Source organism: Fusarium oxysporum, chromosome 6, assembly GCF_000149955.1.
Source record: "Fusarium oxysporum f. sp. lycopersici 4287 chromosome 6, whole genome shotgun sequence".
Classification (NCBI taxonomy): domain Eukaryota; kingdom Fungi; phylum Ascomycota; class Sordariomycetes; order Hypocreales; family Nectriaceae; genus Fusarium; species Fusarium oxysporum.
Genome location: NC_030991.1, coordinates 2,781,590 through 2,801,579, shown reverse-complemented (window position 1 = coordinate 2,801,579; position 19,990 = coordinate 2,781,590). Strand labels below are relative to the sequence as shown.

Below are 19,990 nucleotides of genomic sequence, written 5' to 3'. Positions count from 1 at the left end.
AACACCGGTTCTGGAGTTGCCGATCGGGCTACAGACGAAGATTGACTGGACATGCTGGTGGATGTCATCCTGGCTGCGTCTGCATACGATTGAACCGACGACCGTGGTGTTTCAGTCTTGTTCAGCATATCTAGCTAAAATATATACAGTGGGGTGCGGGTTCAGCGTCAGTAATCTTTTATTGAAGTTTTCTTAAGAATGTCCGAAAGAGGCTTAGATGTGGCGCATGCACAGTAAACAGCTGAAGCCGATATACTCCCTGTCGTCAGCTAGCAATAACAGCATGTACGTACCCTCTACAGGTGACATTTTAACTTATCCAGAGGCTAATTTGCTCCAGATTACCATTCTAAATTATCACAACGCCCACTTTTGACCTGAAGCCATAGTCATCCGCAATAATACTTATGCATCATTCCAAGAAAAACTACAATACTGTACAGAGAATGCTAATCAATTCCCATCTGTTACCCCGAGTCAAATGAATCTAAGTGAGGACGATCAGGTAGGAATGGAGAGACTCGTCAAGGCCCCTGCTGCGATCGTAAGAACCTCGACTTACAAAACTTGTCAGTTGTCTTACGTAGATCATTCCACAGAGGTCTGAGCCCTGTCTTAGACTCGGCTTCCTTTTCGTCCGCTTTTGTGATTGTTAGAGACTGGACTGACTCTGAGACTTGGTAGCTGCTGTAGAGCCTCCTGGATTGAGGCAAGATACTCCATACTCTGTATTGTATCTGGATGCTTCTCCCCGAGCACATCTCGTTGGAGGTCTAATACTTCTTGGTAGATGCCTTCGGCCTCCTCATATCGGCCCTGCGCATGGTATGTCGCCGCGAGTGACGCCATGCTGCTGATCGTATCTGGATGCTTCGCCCCAAGCACCTCTCGTTGGAGGTCTAATACTTCTTGGTAGATGCCTTCGGCCTCCTCATATCGGCCCTGATTATGGTACGTCGCCGCGAGTTCCGCCATGCTGCTGATCGTATCTGGATGCTTCTCCCCGAGCACATCTCGTCGGAGTTCCAGTACTTTATCTTTCAGTTTCTCAGCCTTCTCATATCGGCCCTGAGCATGGTATGTCGCCGCGAGGTCTGCCATGCTGCTGATCGTATCAGGATGCTTCTCCCCGAGCACATCTCGTTGGAGGTCTAATACTTCTTGGTAGATGCCTTCGGCCTCCTCATATCGGCCCTGCGCATGGTATATCGTCGCGAGTGACGCCATGCTGCTGATCGTATCTGGATGCTTCTCCCCGAGCACATCTCGTCGGAGTTCCAGTACTTTATCTTTCAGTTTCTCAGCCTTCTCATATCGGCCCTGAGCATGGTATGTCGCCGCGAGGTCTGCCATGCTGCTGATCGTATCAGGATGCTTCTCCCCGAGCACATCTCGTTGGAGGTCTAATACTTCTTGGTAGATGCCTTCGGCCTCCTCATATCGGCCCTGCGCATGGTATATCGTCGCGAGTGACGCCATGCTGCTGATCGTATCAGGATGCTTCTCCCCAAGCACCTCTCGTCGGAGTTCCAGTACTTTATCTTTCAGTTTCTCAGCCTCCTCATATCGACCCTGCGCATGGTATGTCGCCGCGAGTTCCGCCATGCTGCTGATCGTATCTGGATGCTTCTCCCTGAGCACATCTCGTCGGAGTTCTAGTACTTCTTGGTAGATGCCTTCGGCCTCCTCATATCGACCCTGCGCATGGTATGTCGCCGCGAGGTCTGCCATGCTGTCGATTGTATCAGGATGCTTCTCCCCGAGCACCTCTCGTCGCAGACCCCAAGCCCGACTGTTTACCGGCTCTTTCTCTCTCCACCGACCTCGTTCATAAAGAAAGTATGATACTCTCTGAAGTAAATTTGCTGTCTCCGTCTCTGTCCCGCCTACCTCCGCCCACTCCCCTACTTGAATGGCATGCGTCAGGTACTCCTCGCATCGTGCCCATGTAGTAGGTTCTGATGACGGGAAGAGGTCGCCCACTACCTGCAGCGCCTTGCCACAGTAGTATCCCTCATCCTCTTTTGGCCCCTCGTCTGCCCTCAATGCATTGCCAATGGTTGTTGCTACAGAGCCTCTCACCCTCAGCCCATATCGTATAGCCTCTTGCACAAGCTTGTGCATCTCGTACCTTCTCCCACTATCCTCTGTCTGGCGAAGGCTGAGGAAAGAAAACTCTGTCAGGCGTGTGGCTGCTTCCAAAACCTCAAGGTCTGAGACTTGTCCGGTTGAAATGACATCCTCTTCATCCTCTTTATCGTATCGACGAGCCGTCGCTGCTACTAGCTCGTGAGGTATGTCTTGACAGTCCACATACGCAACCACGTGTAATATCCGGTATGATGTCTCGCTCTCCACTCGGATCCGCTCTATCGAGATCCTCCACGTCTCAAGCACACTGTTCGATACCTCCGGTCGTCGATGTCGATCGGCATCGCTCACCTTCAGCACCTCCCATCGGGTCTTGCCTTGTCTGAGGAGATCCAGATACTGTTCGGCTGTCATCGACATCCGCCGCATGTATGCGCCGGCTTGTGAGATCGCCAACGGGAGGCACTGTAGTTCCTGCAGAAGAGCATCCACTCCTGCCTCCTCCACTGCCTGCTCTGTACTTATTGGCTCATCTCGGACCCTTGCGAGAAGTGTTGTTGCCTCATCTACAGCCATGGACTGCACCTCGACACCACGTCGCGCTCCAACAAGCGTGCCTGCAATGTGCGCGTCTCGACTTGTCCACAGCACCGTCCCTTGCAATGCATGAGGAATGTATTTATATAGGTTCTCGGCCATCCCTTCCCCTTTCACTTGACCCACTCCAAATAACCTCAGGTTGTCGGCGTTATCGAGGATCATCAGCCATTTCGATCGAGCTTCAATCCCGTTGCGCACTGCATCGAGCAGGTCTGTCCCATCAAGCCGCTCGTCGATCCCGAGCTTCTTGCCAATCGTCTTATAATCGGCTAGGAAAGTCGCTTCGCTGTCGGCATGCACCCAAAATACGTAGCAGTCGTCGTCGGCGTCACATCGTCGATATGCGTAGTCTAGCGCGATCTGTGTCTTGCTTGATTCATTCCTCTGTTAGCCCGTTCGCGACAATCGTACCATGCCGAAAGCGGACACCTACCCCGATCCTCCTAGGCCCCAGAGCGCGGCACTGCGCAATCCCAGCGTCGATGGCAAAAGCTTATCTAGTCTGTCGATGAGATCCCGTCGATGGACCAGATCCTCGTTGCGGGGATATGGAATGACGCGGACGACTTCGGCGCGGGCCGCCGGGTGGGGCGCGCCGTAGTAGACGTTCCCTTGAACGTTTCCCTGGTGGATGACAGTATGGTCGCGGAACTGGTTATGGCTGACCTCGCGTTGCTCATGCGGTGAATGTGCTGGCATCCTGATGTCGATTTAATTGCAATCGGTCCACGGACCTTTACAGGAGGGGTTCTGGCATTGTTTGCAATTGCACAAAGCACAGAAAGCTGAAAGACCAACATTCCTTACTTCAGCCGCTCACGTGATCCTACGTCATCGCATCATCTTCGATTTTGTTCGCCCTGGCTTCAAGGCGCATGACCATATCTCGTCTAAGGTGTCGGGGTCTTCAGCTTGAACCCATATGTACTAATAATAAAACAATTTCGATACTGTACTTTTGCCGCACCGTTGGTTCTTCCCCAACGTTTAACACGCCGTTGCCCTGAGTCAAGGTCTGAACATTCCATCCTGCTGATGAGCTTATGGTCACGTGTTCTAGGCAACCGTGAAGGAAATGTGTCCTTTGTTCTTTGTTGGCAATGGCCTGCCCACCTACTGGTTGCCCCTCGTCTCGCCCAGTGTCCTTCCTCACCTTCTCGCTGCCAGCCGTCGCCATGAGTTTGCCTCCTCGATGTTCCTTCTCGCCTGACATGTATGCGCCAGATTACGATCCTCGCCGTGCCAACGACAGCCCCTTCTCTTTGGATGGCGAGTTTGACCTTGATGGCCGAACTCCGCCATTTCGGACCTGCGAAACTCCGCGCGCTTATGGCACCCCTCTCCAAGACAGACGCCTGCCATTGCTTGGGCTAAGTGATTGGGACCCCAACTTCCGAGACGACGAAGACGATCCAACGTGCATTCACTACGATATCGAATGGAAGCTTCAGCTTAAGAAGGGCAGACTGTCCAAGCTGGTCGAGATCACGGAGGAGAATCTGACCCTTGCCCCCGGTGCCTACTGGGACAAGTTTCTAAGCCTCGACTTAGCGACGACCGTTAAGGACAAACTTCCCGAGCCGAGGTACGAATCTGATGAGACAACCGTTATTGTGAGCGTAGAGAAACGTAGTGAACGTAACATGAGGAAGCGCTTTGATGGCCTCGTTGTGGACTAAAGGACGATAGAAGATAAGCTGAGAGGCTGGGCTCCTCTCTTCCGTGAAGGTAATAAGCTAAGAATTTATATCTCTTTTGTTTATAAAGAGGTCATGCAGCCGGCAGCTGCGACTATCCGGAGTCGCGGCCGTGGGGCTACAGGCCGACAGCTCATTGCCAGAGACCAACTGCTTGCTGATCAGGAAGAGTCGACGGGCTCTCGTCCCGTGTGGAAAGAAGTCTACGAGCTTCTGCACTGCACCGGTGTCCCTTGCGTGAACTCGCAGTTCTATTGCTGGCGTGATCCGGAGAGCAAGAAGCACTACAAGCTCGATACTAACATCCTGAGCATGCTTGTTGACTTTGCTGAGGAAGGAAATCTGCTGAGGACGCACGATGACGTGCCTGAAAACATCCGCCAGGTGATCTACAAGAATGAAGAGGAGAGCTCGGAGCGAAGAAGGCTAAAGCGTAAGAGATCTGACAGTTCGTCTCCAATTAATATCAACGTCACCTGTCCTGGTCATCCTGGTCAGCATCAGGGTGAGATTTTTAACGAGTCCAATGCTGAAGCGCGGGGAGAAGTGCAGGGGTCGGTGGCGACTCGGCAGCGACCGATCGACCTTGTCATCCCCATGCGGAGAAACCAGGCTCTAGAAAGATACCACGAATGGCAACAGGATCAAGTGGATAGCCCTCGTTGGCAGCAAAACATTCGATGTGCTTACGAAATCACAAGAGAGGCATGCCTCGATCTTAGGCATGTCCACTCTGAAGTAGGTGCTGAGTTTTACACCGACAGAGGAGTTCAATTGGGGGTTGCGCTTTCGTTCATGAATGATGTGCCACGTTGGATTGAGGAAGCTCTAGGGTAGCAGAATGATGATCATATTTTGTTTTCTCTCCCATGCTTTATGCCTCACACCTTATTTCCTTTCCCTCTAGCTTAAACTACAAACAATGTCTAGCGTGGTCTCTAAGGTCTAGTGGCTCGTGCCTCTACAGAGGTTGCTCAACCGCCAGTCCTGCATTACGAAAGTGTCCCTCAGCGCTCGCCTGTGTTCCCCTACAGTTTGCACGCATGACCTGACATAGGATCCAAAATCTCTCTGGATGAGACTGATGTGCTCATCCCACCGCAGCTTCACATAAGCCTTCATCTCAGCAAAGTACTCTTCAATCGGGTTAGTGTCGGGCGTGTACGGTGCTGTCATCTCCAGCTTCACGCCAGCCTCGTCACAGGTTATGGCTCCTGGATGTTGGTAACGAGACAAAAGAGGGAAAAGTGGAAACACAAAGAAGTGGTCGGTCCCAAACTACCCTGGCTTGTGTAAGTATGTGAGCCTGAGTTACAAGGCTAAATATTACTCATAAAGGCGGGGCCAGGTGCTAGGGTGACAGGATGACATGATCACAGGATGACAGGATGACGAACCTAAACCACTTTAACCAGCCACACGCCCGACTTCAGCCACACTCAGCCCTAGATAATCACTGCATGAAGGGAATGGCGTACCTTCTCGACGAAGCCATACTTTGACCGGAATATACAGTCAACAACGGACCTCAGGGAACTGTCAAATCAGACGCTTCACGTAGGCCCAAATGTCATGTTTCCTCCCACATCACCTTGGTTGATCCAAACTCTATCTCCCAATAAGTTGTCCGCAACGCCACGCTCGGTTGAATGACTTTGACCTGCCTGCATACTTGGTTCGTCAGCGCCTTTCTAGGTGATTTTACAGCGATACTGCTACATATTCCAAAATTCGAGACTTACCTGGATTATCTTAAGTTCGAGGGCACCGCTGTGGAATCCCTTTCTCTATGAGCATTTATTGCGGCACCTTATGCAATCACTGCTTTGCGGAGACAGTGGTCTTCTCATGGAGAAAGTTATCGTTGTGAATAGTTCAGGGCGATCGATGCTGATACAGTAGTTCCGGATGGAAATGACTAGTGGTAACGGGTTCAATAGCAATGCTCGAACGTAGACTTTAATAATCTCACTTCCAGAAGGAATCGTTGAAGCCCCTCGCCGCCTCCCCTCCCATGTCACCAGTGATGATTCGGACGTCGTGACCGAACTGATTGTTGGCAATCGTCGTCTTGCGACCTGCCATTTTCTGCCAACCTTCTACCCCAATATTGCCCGTCATTATTCGGGCCTGACCAAGCGTCACATTGCCATAAATATTTGTTTCCCTCACCTCGTTGGAGCTGCTCATGCTCGTCGTATTATCGGGGGCGGACATTCCCATCGCTAGTATGTCAGCAACATTAACTGGTATGAATCCATCCGCTATGAAATCTCGTCAGTAGGTCTGTTTTGTGCGATCACTAACATATATGTCTGACCTGTCTGCTGCAGCGCTCGGTTCTTCACAATATCCAGAAGAGCCAAGTTGATCCCGAGCACTTTGTTGACCCTAGTGTTTGTCTGCTCGAGAACGCCGAATGCAACTCGAAAGCCGTCTTGGAGGTTTCCCAACAAGCCGACTTGAGCCACCGAGATCCGCAACCCGAGCTCATTACGAGCCCGGTCAAGCTGGTCCAGGATGCCTTGCAACTTTTTGTCGTCCTTGTCGCCCGACTTAAGGGCGTGGAAGAACTGTGACACGGCCTTCTCTCGTTGCCTGGCAGCAAGGTTATCCAGGAATGATCTAAGCTCAGTGGCAATGTTGGTGATGGCCTTCACCTGCAGTTCGACCCTGGCCGTTTGCAGCTTTTCTTCCTCGCGAACAAGACCAAGTGATTCATCGATAGCGTCCAGATGCTTAGACATATTATCCAGCGTCTCGGATGTGCCTTGGACCCTGCCCCGCGCGCTTCGAATCTCCTGGATGACAGTAAATGCCGCACCGATAATGCCGATGATGCTAGCCGCTGCTCCTATTGCCTCTGCCTGCGCGATAAAAATCAGCGAATGAAGCCTATATCAGAGCTAGGCCGAGAGGTGAGTACCATTGTTGTAGTCTGTTGGTGGTAGGTAAAAGTACGATTATGGTCATCTGATGGCAATGCGCTCTGTCTTTAACCAATCAGTGAGGCTGTGTCTCGTCACGTTCTCAGCCTTATTGCTACCCCTCTCCGGACGTGAGACTGTACAAATTTGGCGACTTCCAGAAGATTGGTGCTGTAAAATAATTAGCAACAAAATGGATCAGCCAGCGTTCCACCGACGCGGCGTCACTTGCAGCCGATTTGGCGACAATGCCAGAATTAACCAGGGGGATATCCATTACCACTTGCCCCACCCAGCGGCCCATGCCGAAGTCGTTCGCGTCATTCCGTATCCCCGCAACGAGGATCTGGTCCATCGTCGGCATTTCATCGACAGACTAGATAAGCTTTTGCCACCGACGCCGGGATCCCGTAGCGCTGCGCTTTGGGGCTTGGGAGGATCAGGGTAGGTCTCCACTCGGCACACTACGGTGTAGCGAAAGGGCTAACAGAGGAACGAACCAAGCAAGACACAGATCGCGCTAGATTACGCATATCGACGATGCGACGCCGACGAGGAATGCAGCGTATTTTGGGTGCATGCCGACAGTGAGACGACTTTTCTAGCCGATTATAAGACGATCGGCAAGAAGCTCGGGGTCGACGAGCAGCTTGACGGGACGGATCTGCTCGATGCAGTGCGCAATGAGATCGAAAGGCGGCCGAAATGGCTGCTGGTCCTCGACAACGCTGATAACCTGAGGTTGTTTGGAGTGGGCCGACAATTCAAGGGAGAAGGATCGAACGAGAACCAGAATCTATACAGATATGTACCTTGCACATCGCAAGGGACGGTGTTATGGACGAGTCGAGATGCGCGTATCGCCGGCACGCTCGTTGGATCGCGTCGCGGTATCGAGGTGCGATCTATGGTTATAGATGAGGCGACGACGCTTCTCGCAGTAGCTAGAGATGAGCCGTCGACTTTGAGGGAGGCAAGTGTGGACGCTCTATTGGAGGAGTTACGATGCTTACCCTTAGCGATCTCGCAAGGCGGCGTATACATGAGGCGTATGTCAATGTCAGCCGAGAAGTACCTAGACCTCCTCAGGCAGGGCAAGACCCGATGGGAAGTGCTAAGAATGAGCGGCACGGACCGACACCGACGGCCAGAGGTATCGAACAGCGTGCTTGAGACTTGGAGGATCTCGACGGAGCGAATTCGAGCGGAGAGCGAGATGTCGTACGGCATTCTCCATGTGATTGCGTATCTGGATAGTCAGGACATAACGCAAGAATTGATGGCGGCAGCTGCTAGTCGATACAACATTGGCGGCGAGAGGTCAACTGGAGAGGCTACGGAGCTTGAGGTTCTAGAAGCAGTCACCCGTCTGACCGAATTTTCTTTCCTTGGCCTACGTCGGAAGGAGGATAGCAGGCGAAGTTATGAGATGCATAAGCTTGTGCAAGAAGCCGTACGATTTGGGTTGAGGATAAGCAGCTCGGTAGAGACGACCACGGGCAAGGCGCCAGGTGCAGTAAATGAACCGGAGAACAGCGAAGCATACTATTCTGGCATAGCTCTACAGATAGTAGATGATCTTTTTCCGCCATCGCAACCAACTTCATGGGCACAATGCGAGGAGTATGTGACGCATGCTGTACGAGTAGGGGAGTGGGCGGAGGTGAGCAGGACGGAGATCGAGACAGCAACTTTATTCCAGAGAGTATCGGATTTTCTTTACGATCGAGAACGGTGGAGGGAGAAAGAGCCGGTTGATAAAAGGGCATTAGAACTTCGACGGAAGGTGCTTGGAGAAAAGCATGCACATACGATCAGAAGCATGGCGGACCTTGCAGCGACATACCATGTGCAGGGCCGATATGATGAGGCTCAAAGCATTTGCCGAGAAGTACTAGAAATGCGACGAGAGGTGCTTGGAGAGAAGCATCCAAATACGATCAGGAGCATGGCGGACCTTGCGACGACGTACCATCAGCAGGGCCGTTATGCCGAGGCCGAAAACATTTGCCAAGAAGTACTAGAAATGCGACGAGGGGTGCTTCGGGGGAAGCATCCAGATACGATCAGCAGCATGGCGGACCTCGCGGCGACGTACCATCAGCAGGGCCGATATGACGAAGCCTTTCAGCTTCACCAAACCGCCTTCCACCTTCGCTGCCTTGTGCTTGGAGAAAACCATCCGGATACAATGCAGAGCGTGGCATACCTCGCCTCCACACGGGAGGCGCTACAACAATTACCGTATCTTATAGAACCAGCCCAGTCTTTGGCGGTCACGCAAGTTCACGAATCGGAAGAAGGAAAGCTGCGGGATAGATCGTTACGAGAGGTTATGCGCGGGAAGGTTGGGCGCTTTCGTAAATGGGGATCCCATAAGAGTTGGGGCTTTGATTGATCTCCATTTCTACTTGAAGGTCTATATCCGCCGTAGTGTATACCGAACTAGCTGCCATAGTAATCAACGAGTATTTTCTGTATTTGTGAATGGGGTGCATATAAACATATAATCATTAGGTAAAAATAGGTTGTCAGAAATAGAAACCGGGATGAATGAAGTTGGTCATTAGACGGGGCCATTGATGCCCGAGTTTCCAAGCATTTTTGTGCTGTTAGTGCTAAGGGAGGGCAGGGATCGTATTGGGGCTGCTGGTACACTGTGCATGCGCCACGTTTAGTCCATTTTTGGCTATTCTCAGTAAATTTACAATGACAGATTACTGACGCTGAACCCGCACCCCACTGTAGCATCACCATGACGCAGGGAGCAATAGGGTAGAAGGAAAAGCACAATCGAGGAACAGGCGCATTATGGGCTTGAGGAAACCTATTTCAATTCATATGGTGAAAAGCAAGGTACAGTTTGGGCTCTAGGAATCGCGGACACAGATTGAGCAACGTGTAGCACAGCATGGGCTCGGGGAGAAGAGGACGAAAATCAGGCAATGTACGTAAGCATTAGTGATTAGTGCCCTATCGGCCAAAATAAGCCGCCGGGCGTAATAAATTGTATTGTATTGTAGCATCACCACCATTACGGGTGTCTTCACGAAGGCTAGCCTTAGTCGACACCAGTAAGAATAGCCATTTGAGAGAATGTGATATATTGCTTTCCCTTCCTCATTTTTCTCTGTTATATATTTTGATATCGTTTCTTGATACTATTTACTGTGAGAGTAACCCTTAAACGACAATATATAACTCATCATGCATGGATATTCCGGTTATCTCATCGGCTTGAGTTACGCGCATCTCAGGTGTTCCAAGGTGGGGCACGAAATATCAGGCATGAAGCTCGTACAACCCATACGTCATTTGAGTCGGCCCTGTGCTCAACATGTAGGATGGGGTTGATGCTTGAAGAGTCCTAGTATGGACGCTGCTCCGTTAAGATGAGACTTTGTAGACAGACGGTGGCGCACCTGGTATTGGAAGCTGGAAAATTCTGTTCCCTGCGGCCTCTAGATACTCAGCAAGCGAGTCCATGGTGTTGTATACCACTTGGCTGTGCCGACAGTTGACTTGTTCTATTGCTGAGGTACATATCACTTCCTAGGTGAACGTGATTCCTATTGCTCATCCTCGTGTTGTCATACGGTTCCACTGCCTCGCGGCTGCTGCTATGCTGGACGGTCGACAAAGATCCTGCTATGGTCCAGATTTGGGCCTCCATATCCCATGTTCTTGAAGGACTTCCCGCCTTGGAACCTTTATGTCCGCATAAGCGAGCAAAGTACCCATGTGTAGATTGAGACGAAGTTTTTATCCACTTCTTTGGTTCTTTCTAGGTAAACGAGATGATGAAGGCGCAAAGAGCGCTGCCAGGCGTAGTAGCAACAGTGCGACGAGCTAACAGAGTGCTAGAGAGAGACATGCGCTCGTGCCATCTACAAAAGGTGCGCTTGAGGAGTATGCAGACTAGGAGAAATGCATGAGCGGCCCAAAAAAGAATGGCGACAACCGCGACAAGTATGATCTTGGTCTGTTCCATGACTTCCTCTTCAGTGCTGCGAAGATGACGATGACGGTTGCGGTAGAGGCAGATTGATCTCAGGGCCTGTAACTATTTACGAAAACATTTGGTGAATTGACGAGCAGATGAGGTATTGTAGTAAATGAGGTTCAAGAGAGCACACCCTCGGACGTCCGGATACATTTGGACCCTGATTTCAAACTGGGCCATGTGGGCCGTAATCTCGGACCAGTGGCTGAGGTCAACACCATCGCTAAGGCATATCACAAGCCAGATCTGAATCACAGCTGAGCCATCGAAAATGTGGAGGCCTGAATCAGAGGATCTGCACGATCTTTTACTATATATATGGCGTAGGAATGCTTTCCTCGGGCTCATGTACATAGCCTTCTTCACCTTCAACTAGATACCTATCCTGCCATCGCTTCGGCCATTCCATTCTTCCTTCGCTCCTCACTCAAACGCCAAAATGACTGCCCAACGAGGCACCAAGAAGCTGGTGATAGTCCGCAATGACGCCCCGGATGCCGACAACATAGCAGCATTTATGCTTCTATTACAATGGGCAAAAAACGCGCCTGACGTCGAATTGGTTATCATATTTGAGCCTCGGCCTGTTGACTTTAGCCTGGCAATTTTGGAACCTGATGACCAAAAACAATTGGACAGGTTACTCAAGCGTCACTTCCCTGAACTCGGAAATCCCCTCAAGATTCGCCTAAATGGCTTGTTGACAGAGCAGGCTATAAGCCAGGTCACAAACCTCAGCGAAGAAGACCGGGCTTTGGTAAGTTTCGAAGCTTTTATTTTTCCGTCCTTTCGAGTTAGTTCTGTTGGCTAAAGCTGGAAACTACAACTAGTTGAGTATGGCAGTCAAGCCCTCCAAAAGCTCATTAGAGGACGCAAAGCTACATGATTCACTCATGGCCAGGCGCCTGGACTCAGAGCTACATGCTTCACTCATGGCCAGGGACCTCGCAAGGTGCCTCAACGAACTGCCAGGAACATCTCGAAGCCAGGCCAAAGTAACCATCCTGGTGGATATGGATGCACTGTCTGATACGAGTCCTGTGAATCTCAAGTGTCACGCCCAAGAACAGCTGTTCAACCGCACTCCGGAAGAGATCAGTGAATTCTATGGTTTCATGAACCTGCCTCGTCTCTAAAGGCAGGAAGAGATCAGGCAATGGTACAAAAACCGTATCAAAGAAGCCGATGAGAAGCTGCAGAACTCCAGCATCGATGTAGGCTGTCTTGATTTCCGTCATTTGGCGGAACGGATTATGGCCGCAGAAGGCGCCATGCTTACTGAAGGGGCATCCTTCAACCTGCTTCGTCGTCTTGTTGATGAGCCAGGCGTAGCAGCCAAGATCGACTGTGTTGTACAAGCAGTATGTCTCCGAATTACCTGATTCTAGGCGTACACATACTGACCTCTCCACCCATCTCCATAGGGAACTCTGGACCTTGCTAAGAATATCTTCACAAATCAATTCAACATCGCTCTCGACAGAGAGTCCGCTGCATATGTGCTAGATAGTTCGCATCTCTTTCGCAATTTTGTTGCTGTTCCGACTCACACATCCCAATCAATCTCTTTCTCATTCTACAAACTGGAAGAGAATGGCTTTTTCAGTCTTGCAAGATGGATCTTATGTTTCAATCGTGGCGAAGACCCTTTCAAGGTAGCGGAAGGAAATGTCACTTTGGCGGGTCAGCACCGCGATGCAACGATCAAGCTGCCGGATCTTGCGATGATTCTGCTTACATTTGACTTCGAAGCTTATCCGAGAGAAACCTCAAAGGTCGAGGTACAAGTCGTGCAGGGAGAGTCTCTGCTTTTCGTACAGTCAGAAAGTGGAATCCTAGCATTCCTACCTAAGGATGGCCATATATACAAGACTGTGGATCTAGTGGCCCTTCTGACTTCTGTGCATAAGGGACAATTCCGAATCAATTGGGTTACTTGAGATTCTTCACTGTTGAAGAGGTTGGGCGCGAGCGAGCCAATCTGCAAGTCGCTCATACTCTGCCTATTTACTATATCAGTCTGGGGCTAGTATTTTCCGATATGTATTTATATGATAGTGTGTGATGCAGAATAATCATTATCGCAACGATCCACCTCTCTTTTCTTTCATTTACTGCTAGTGTCTCCATAAGCTTGTCCAGGTACTGCAGAGAGCCGACCTCAACATGAGTCGATGCGTAGCCCCCTTTATAGCTCGCGAACTAGCTTCAGGTTGCGAGATATGAAAGGGTCAAGAGGCTAAAATATAGAGAATGAAAGAAAGCTTATACCACGCACTCGTTACTCGACATAGAAGGAGAAGAAGGCGGCTAAGAAAGGGGAAGTCCAGTCACAGCTGCCGATTTATCTGCTGCAAAAAACTCACTTTCTCTAGTTACATATATATATTATTGGACTGACCAAGCGATATTGCTGTCCTAATCTCAAAATACATAGGACAATAGCGATGTTCAATCACAAATGCGGTTGCGGCGTTTCTCCACGAGCAAGCCTCATATGACTGGCAGTAAAGGTGTCGTTCGCGACAGCTGAGCTTGTGCTGACGTCGAGTGCAAGACTGAACGCTGCAATGAGCCCGGCCAGCCGTTCCTTCTGGTCTGGCCCGTCTCCGTCACATCGCAGCATCTTGAGAGCCTCTTTCTGCATCGGGTATCCTGTACCGCCTCCGACAGTGCCTACAGGCAGGGACGGGAAATAGAGGCTCATGCAAAGCGCACCAGTCTTAGGGTCAAGTTCCGAGGTCAGATGGCTCCAGGATGCTTCGGCGGTGCTGGCAGTGTCCTGACCGGTCGCAATGAACATGGCTGCGATGATATTGACCGTGTTTATGTTGGAACCAAACTGACCGTTCCTGATCCCGCCTTCTTTGAGAGTCTTCTGGGCCATGTAGAGGCGCTCGGTGGTGCAGCCGAGGATCTTCTGACAGACTTCCCGTGAAATCGTTCCCCAGACTAAAGTCTCAACACCACGAGCCTTCTTCACGTTTCCCCAGGAGGGTTTTTTGTCGGAAGCTAGCTGACCTTCAATGAAAAAGTCCAAGATGTTGTATTGATCGGCGAATGACTCTCGCAACATCTCACAGGCGTACTGTGTGGCTTTGGTGACCATGTTCTGTCCCGCCGCGCTCCCACAGCTATAGGTGCACAAAAGATGAACCTGCGAACCGATGATGGAAGGTTCGATAGTCTTGAGCCTAACATGATGCTTGCTAGTCGCTTCTGCCCACCTAGCGAATGCGTTCTGCATACCCGGTAGCGCTTGGGCAAAGATGACTGCCCGCCTCGGATTTTGGAAAACGAAGACAGGACCGCGAGACATGCCATTGCTCAGAGTTTCAATATGTATGCCGCCAGAGGCATTAAAGGCCTTGCATCCTCTAGAGTAGCTGGCGATAAGGGTAGCTTCGTATGTGGCTAAAGGGGCATAGATATCGTCGAGCACCGGTGTTCCGGCTAAGCGTAACGGGCCTGCAATGCCAAGCGGAACTTTGCAGAACCCTATGCAATTCTCGATACGCACGTTTTCCAGGTTCCCTGATTGCAAGTCTGCGGCATGGTTGAACCTGTCCGCTAAATCATGCAAAACCTGGGCCTTGTCGCGTGAATCAGGAGCCATAGCGGTGTTCTCGAGGCAAAAGCTTCTTTTAAAGTGATGATTGATATTCCCTGGAGAGATATCGAGTTATCCAGATCGAGGAGGGGGAGTCAAGTACAGTATATCTGTTCTTTTCGATAGAAAAGAACTCTGATATTGCCGTCACTTGCCTGTGTACCATGCCTAGCCTAACGTCTACATCGGCCAACTTTAGACCTTCTATCACGTAATCGTCTAGATTTGTCTGAAGGAGAGTAATATACAGCCTGTTATGAATTGAGGAAGAACTATATTGAATAAGGAAGACGATCATGAAGCGTGAGACCGCACCTGGCTTTCTTAGCATATTTGGCCGCTAGGGACTGATACATTGCGATTCTGTATGAGAAAGCGCAGCAAGCGCTCCACCAAAGCATTCACACCTAGGCTCCGCAATACCGTTCATGACTTTTAAGTCTATGATAAACTAGATCGAGGATGTACGTCGGTTTTCGAGTCGAGTTGCAGTTAGGAGCGTAGACCTATCGGTTTTGTTTCTTCTGCATCGGCATTGTGAAGTTGTGGATGGCTCGTACCCTGCCCAAGCCCAGCAACCGAGACGACGGCCTAGACAGGCCAACTGTAACGGCAGTTATCATCGCGAGCCTGAAGTTGAGATGCTATAAGAGTCCAATGGCTGCCCTAGAGCATTAGTACATAGTTCAACTACGAAGCTTATATGAGTTTCATGTCTTTAGTAGGAACAGATTCACGCCTCATTCCACGCTGGTCTGCGTACTGTCTGGAATGTGACATCTTAGCACGGTCACAATGGAAGCTACACGGCTCTAACATACAACATGGAACGCCATCAGAAGAGAACCATATTGGAAGGTCCAACGAGTCGCTACGTTGCAGCAAGTGCGCCTCATCCTCAAATCTTTGTCCTAATCGTTCACCTCTATCGGACCATGATGGGCTAGTGCATAGCTCCACCGGGCATATCTTCTCAAGTAGCGATTCTGGAGCCCACAGTTTCTCCCCGACTGACGATTCATATGGCTATACACTTGATGCTGAATCCGTGGTTCGGATGACCTGACAAAAGAATGATTATTCTATGACTGAACCTCATCGCCTAGTGGTGCCCGGAGATGGAGATCCCCAGGTCGAAGCGATAGGTCAGACAGATGGATACGCATGTCTCGCGACACAGTGGCGAGAAAGGTCCAGAAGTATCTGAGTCATCAACAAATCCGAGGTTTCAGAGCCGATTTGGATGTTTCTTCATGTCTTTGTGCATAATCATAACCTGCCGAATCACCTTCTTGTCTCGCTATACCCTAGCTGCCAGCTTACCCTAGGTTGCCCTTGAGAGATATGATGTGTCCTAGGAGATTGGGTGCAGTGAATTGTAACAATCGCCAGGTGACTAAAGCCAAGGTGGTGGCATGAAGTCGCGTTTGTGCCCTTAAGCAATATCAAATTGGAATGTGTGTACAGTAGCATGATTGAGAGGTAGAGTGATTCAGCGTGACACATAAGATTTTATCGTTTCTGAGTTTCTGACTTTTACCTATTCCCCTTACTCCATTATCTCGCTCTTGGCCACCTATTGTTGAAACAGATGGTAAAACGTGAAAAGCTGCGACAGGCCAATGTTAATCATTTCTAACCCTTTCCAACCAATCAACGTCCCATCTTCCCAAGCCTTTTATATTGCTAGACCATATTTTGAGCCTACGAAGTTGCAAAAGAGAGAATTAGCAAGCTGATTACCCTAGAGCTGAGTAGGGTTCCTGTACGAAAGAGTCTGATTGGATAATGTCCTGTTTTGGCATGGTTAGATGGTTTTCTGACGGTTTCCCCGGAGGCTTTAGTCCGGTCAGCATGCATCCTCTAAGCTCGAAGTGGTAAGAAGCGGATGAGCTGCATACAATAAATGCTGTAATTGGTCAGAGCAAAGAACAATGAGATAATCTAGGCTTGACAGCACGCAGGGGCGATTTCAGAGATGGCAATACAATTCATTCATGCATGGGGGTCTCATGATACAGTTTCAAGCCATCGATCCTGCTTGAGTATATCGTGTTGTTATTAGAACTAACTACTAATAAATTTCTAGCAATTGGCGACAGGAAATTGACTTAGCACATCGACGTGGTGAACCTTCCTCATCTCTACGTGAGTTTCGCGCAGGCGGCTCGGACCCCAGACAACCGTCTTTGACTTTTGCTCCGTCTAACAAGCTGTTTAGTTTTAGATTCACGCGATACATAGGCAAAAGTTTTCTATGTCTCAGATAACTTGCAAATCTCGACCGGAACAGGCCTGTCAAAACTATGGAGACCAAATGGCAGTTCCCGGTGACCACGCTCTATCTTTCTGGCCTCCTCTGGATCGATAAGCCTCAGGTCATAACTCTGCAACACCATGGCGACCGAGGCGAAGATGACCTGCTTAGCCAACGTCTCGCCCGGACAGCGGAATGCTCCTCCTCCAAAAGGGAAGAAATGTCCCCGCAAGCCAGCAACGGAGGCTCTGGAGCGCGCATCTTCCGCCCCCATATGTGTTGTTGGCCTTTGTGGAGATTCTCGTGCGGGTTGAACGCGCTTCTTTTTCGCCGGGCCGCTGATACTGGAGCTGCCTGGACAATCGAGAAACCTCTCAGCCCAGAAAGCTTCCAGAGGATGCTGAGGCTTGCCACTTGACAGATCCTGGCCCGTGTTCCAGCATGACACATCCAGTCCCGCAAGCCAGCCAGTGAACATGACGGGTACACCCGCCTTGACCTTCCAGCCTCCAGCGAGACACAACTGGTCGTCGAGGGATGTGCGACCAACGGTACTTGCAACACGCAACCGGAGTGTTTCGTAGTAGATAGAGTTGAGGAGGGGATCCTTCATCAGTACTTTGATATCTGGTTGCTCTCCAACCTCTGTGGATTGAAAGGCAGGGCTGATCTGGTGGCGAACCCGACGGAGCAGACTTGCATCAAGTAGGATGTGCACGATCATCCACAAAGCTGCGGGAACGGTGTTTGCCATAGCACTGTATTGGGTAAGCAGCGATCTCTCGGTCGCTTCTCGCTTCTGCATCCCTCGTGGCGGAAGAGTAGAGCAAAGGTTGAGCGAGAGAGGGAGTGAACATGGACGTACACGAAAAAATATCCCAGCATCACCACAGCTACTCCGTTGTTGCTGAGCCCGAGAGCCTCGTGGCGCTGAATCATCTTGCCGACGTATTGGGTCCCCCAAATAGGCTCGTACTCGATATCGCGAAGCCCGTCATTATCCCAGTTGTAATTTTCGCTACACCAGGTGCGCCAACGATCGAAGTTTTTGTGCATCTCGTCACGCGCCTGGTAGCTTGACGGTACCAACCATCGCGGCAGACCTTTGGAGATGTTCGGAAATGCTTTGTAGAAGTTCCAAAAGTCCTGGCAGAAAGTTGGACAAATTCTGAGGAGATGCTCTCCATACAAGGCTTCTACATTAGCTCTAAGGATGAGATTTGATAGGAAGCTGAAGAGATCAGGAATACGGCCCCAATCGTGTCTGACCTCCGATGCTGCGGATAGCTCTGACGCCAAATTCTTCTTGAATCTCTCCATCACAAACACTAGATTTCGCCCTTGAAGATAATGAGCAAAGTCTTGTCTCTGGTGCTCCATGATACGCCGGGAGACATCTGGATGATCCGTGTAGAATCCTACACTGGCCTCGTAGGCGGAAATACGGTCATGGTTGAAGATGTGGATATCACGGCCGGATAAGCCGAAGAAAATGGTCAGAGCATCGAATAAACTGGGCGTCGGCACCAGACTACTACTCCGTCTGAACAGTCCTTCGATCTGTTTTCCAGGCACCGCCAAGTATATCTCCCGACCGATGAGCGGAATATAAGCTGGAGCTCCCCGCAATTCGTGGCTGATGCGCAGTTCAGTTAGCGATGCGGTGATGCAACGACCGTCAAAGCCGGCAAGCAACGGTGGATCCAGTAATACGAAGTTGAATAAGTCTGCAGAAGGGGGTCTCCAACATACGTGAGGCGTGTCAAGAAACTCTCTGGCTGCAGAGTGAGAGAGAGTAGATGGCCTAGCCCCTGAAGCCCCCACGAAGGCTGGGGAGGGGCTTTCGTCGAGTCATCGTTATGAGAATGTGGTCTGGATTGAAGTCGAGTGTATATTGTACCTAGTAAAAGGAGGAGAATAGGCAAAAGAAGAAAAGCCATATAGGTCACGGCGTGATCTAGGCTAGGAGGTACATGCTTCATCAGCGAACCAAGGAAGCTCTCCATAACCGTATTGCAATGGAAGTGGCGGCACTAAGGACAATCGCGCCGACACTTGACAGAGTCCTGCCTGGCAGGTGAAGTCCCAGCGTCTGGATAGGCCCGGGGGGGGGGGCGGGCAATGAGGAATACTGCAGGATTGTGACCGAACGCTTTACAGTCCGTGGGTACCAGGTGTTCAGATATGGTGTCTCAGAGGACTATTACTATACTGTTGTCTCGGAACAATCGCGTTTGGATAAGCTGCATGGGGCTCATAGAATATTGGGTGACGCAGGCTTATTTAGCAGGTCTAAGGGGCAAGACAGTACTATTTGAGATGAAAGCTGGGGGAAAACGGCCGTGTTAGTGGTTATTAGTGGCCACCTTAGCGATATTTACTAGCTTACCAACTGTGTCGCAGAATCCATTATAGATAATGTTGCTGCTAGTGCTGCTGCCGCTGCCCAGTATTCTGACTCTTGGCTGAACAGGGAGAACCGGCCAATACGGGCTGGCAAGGCAGAGTTCACCTATCTTGGCTATGCGAGCTATCAGATTATTCAGCTAGCTGTCACTGTGGAACACTATACTGCGCATTACAGTATCACTCGCATATTGTTTGTAGTTTCCAGTAATCTACTTCACCTCACCTCTGCATCATCTGCTACAACGAAAAACGAGGTCTCCCCGAAGGTAGCAGGACCATACCTAACGACTGCACAAGTTACCATCTCTGATATCCTCTTGGTCCTATACCTACTTACCCACCTACTTACCGCTTCAGGTCAGCCGCATCTGTTTCCGTCCGCTATGACCGAACTGT

General features: G+C 50.3%; 8 protein-coding genes across 8 annotated transcripts; 4 read left to right on the top strand and 4 right to left on the bottom strand.

Annotated features, from left to right (window-relative positions):
* Positions 1 to 615: 615 nt before the first annotated feature.
* On the bottom strand, positions 616 to 3,390 carry FOXG_16271 (uncharacterized protein; the record flags this gene model as incomplete). The annotated part of the gene is made up of 3 exons (XM_018396328.1): positions 616 to 1,557; positions 1,684 to 3,061; positions 3,125 to 3,390. The coding sequence occupies 3 exons, from the start codon at positions 3,388 to 3,390 to the stop codon at positions 616 to 618; spliced, it is 2,586 nt and encodes an 861-aa protein (XP_018256905.1).
* Positions 3,391 to 3,866: 476 nt separating this feature from the next.
* FOXG_16270 (uncharacterized protein) lies at positions 3,867 to 5,225 on the top strand (the record flags this gene model as incomplete). The annotated part of the gene is made up of 2 exons (XM_018396327.1): positions 3,867 to 4,329; positions 4,381 to 5,225. The coding sequence occupies 2 exons, from the start codon at positions 3,867 to 3,869 to the stop codon at positions 5,223 to 5,225; spliced, it is 1,308 nt and encodes a 435-aa protein (XP_018256904.1).
* A 1,131-nt stretch (positions 5,226 to 6,356) lies between these two features.
* Positions 6,357 to 7,135, bottom strand: FOXG_16269 (uncharacterized protein; the record flags this gene model as incomplete). Its single annotated transcript, XM_018396326.1, has 2 exons — positions 6,357 to 6,652; positions 6,709 to 7,135. 2 exons carry the CDS (start codon positions 7,133 to 7,135, stop codon positions 6,357 to 6,359), a joined length of 723 nt encoding a protein of 240 aa, XP_018256903.1.
* A 373-nt stretch (positions 7,136 to 7,508) lies between these two features.
* On the top strand, positions 7,509 to 9,713 carry FOXG_16268 (uncharacterized protein; the record flags this gene model as incomplete). The annotated part of the gene is made up of 2 exons (XM_018396325.1): positions 7,509 to 7,759; positions 7,820 to 9,713. 2 exons carry the CDS (start codon positions 7,509 to 7,511, stop codon positions 9,711 to 9,713), a joined length of 2,145 nt encoding a protein of 714 aa, XP_018256902.1.
* A 1,533-nt stretch (positions 9,714 to 11,246) lies between these two features.
* Positions 11,247 to 11,363, top strand: FOXG_22401 (uncharacterized protein; the record flags this gene model as incomplete). The annotated part of the gene is made up of 1 exon (XM_018402809.1): positions 11,247 to 11,363. The coding sequence occupies one exon, from the start codon at positions 11,247 to 11,249 to the stop codon at positions 11,361 to 11,363; it is 117 nt and encodes a 38-aa protein (XP_018256901.1).
* Positions 11,364 to 11,757: 394 nt separating this feature from the next.
* FOXG_22400 (uncharacterized protein) lies at positions 11,758 to 13,258 on the top strand (the record flags this gene model as incomplete). The annotated part of the gene is made up of 4 exons (XM_018402808.1): positions 11,758 to 12,075; positions 12,149 to 12,416; positions 12,465 to 12,679; positions 12,743 to 13,258. The coding sequence occupies 4 exons, from the start codon at positions 11,758 to 11,760 to the stop codon at positions 13,256 to 13,258; spliced, it is 1,317 nt and encodes a 438-aa protein (XP_018256900.1).
* A 515-nt stretch (positions 13,259 to 13,773) lies between these two features.
* On the bottom strand, positions 13,774 to 14,934 carry FOXG_16266 (hydroxymethylglutaryl-coenzyme A reductase; the record flags this gene model as incomplete). Its single annotated transcript, XM_018396324.1, has 1 exon — positions 13,774 to 14,934. One exon carries the CDS (start codon positions 14,932 to 14,934, stop codon positions 13,774 to 13,776), a length of 1,161 nt encoding a protein of 386 aa, XP_018256899.1.
* Positions 14,935 to 17,183: 2,249 nt separating this feature from the next.
* Positions 17,184 to 19,191, bottom strand: FOXG_16265 (uncharacterized protein; the record flags this gene model as incomplete). Its single annotated transcript, XM_018396323.1, has 3 exons — positions 17,184 to 17,943; positions 18,051 to 18,821; positions 18,938 to 19,191. 3 exons carry the CDS (start codon positions 19,189 to 19,191, stop codon positions 17,184 to 17,186), a joined length of 1,785 nt encoding a protein of 594 aa, XP_018256898.1.
* Positions 19,192 to 19,990: the final 799 nt, after the last annotated feature.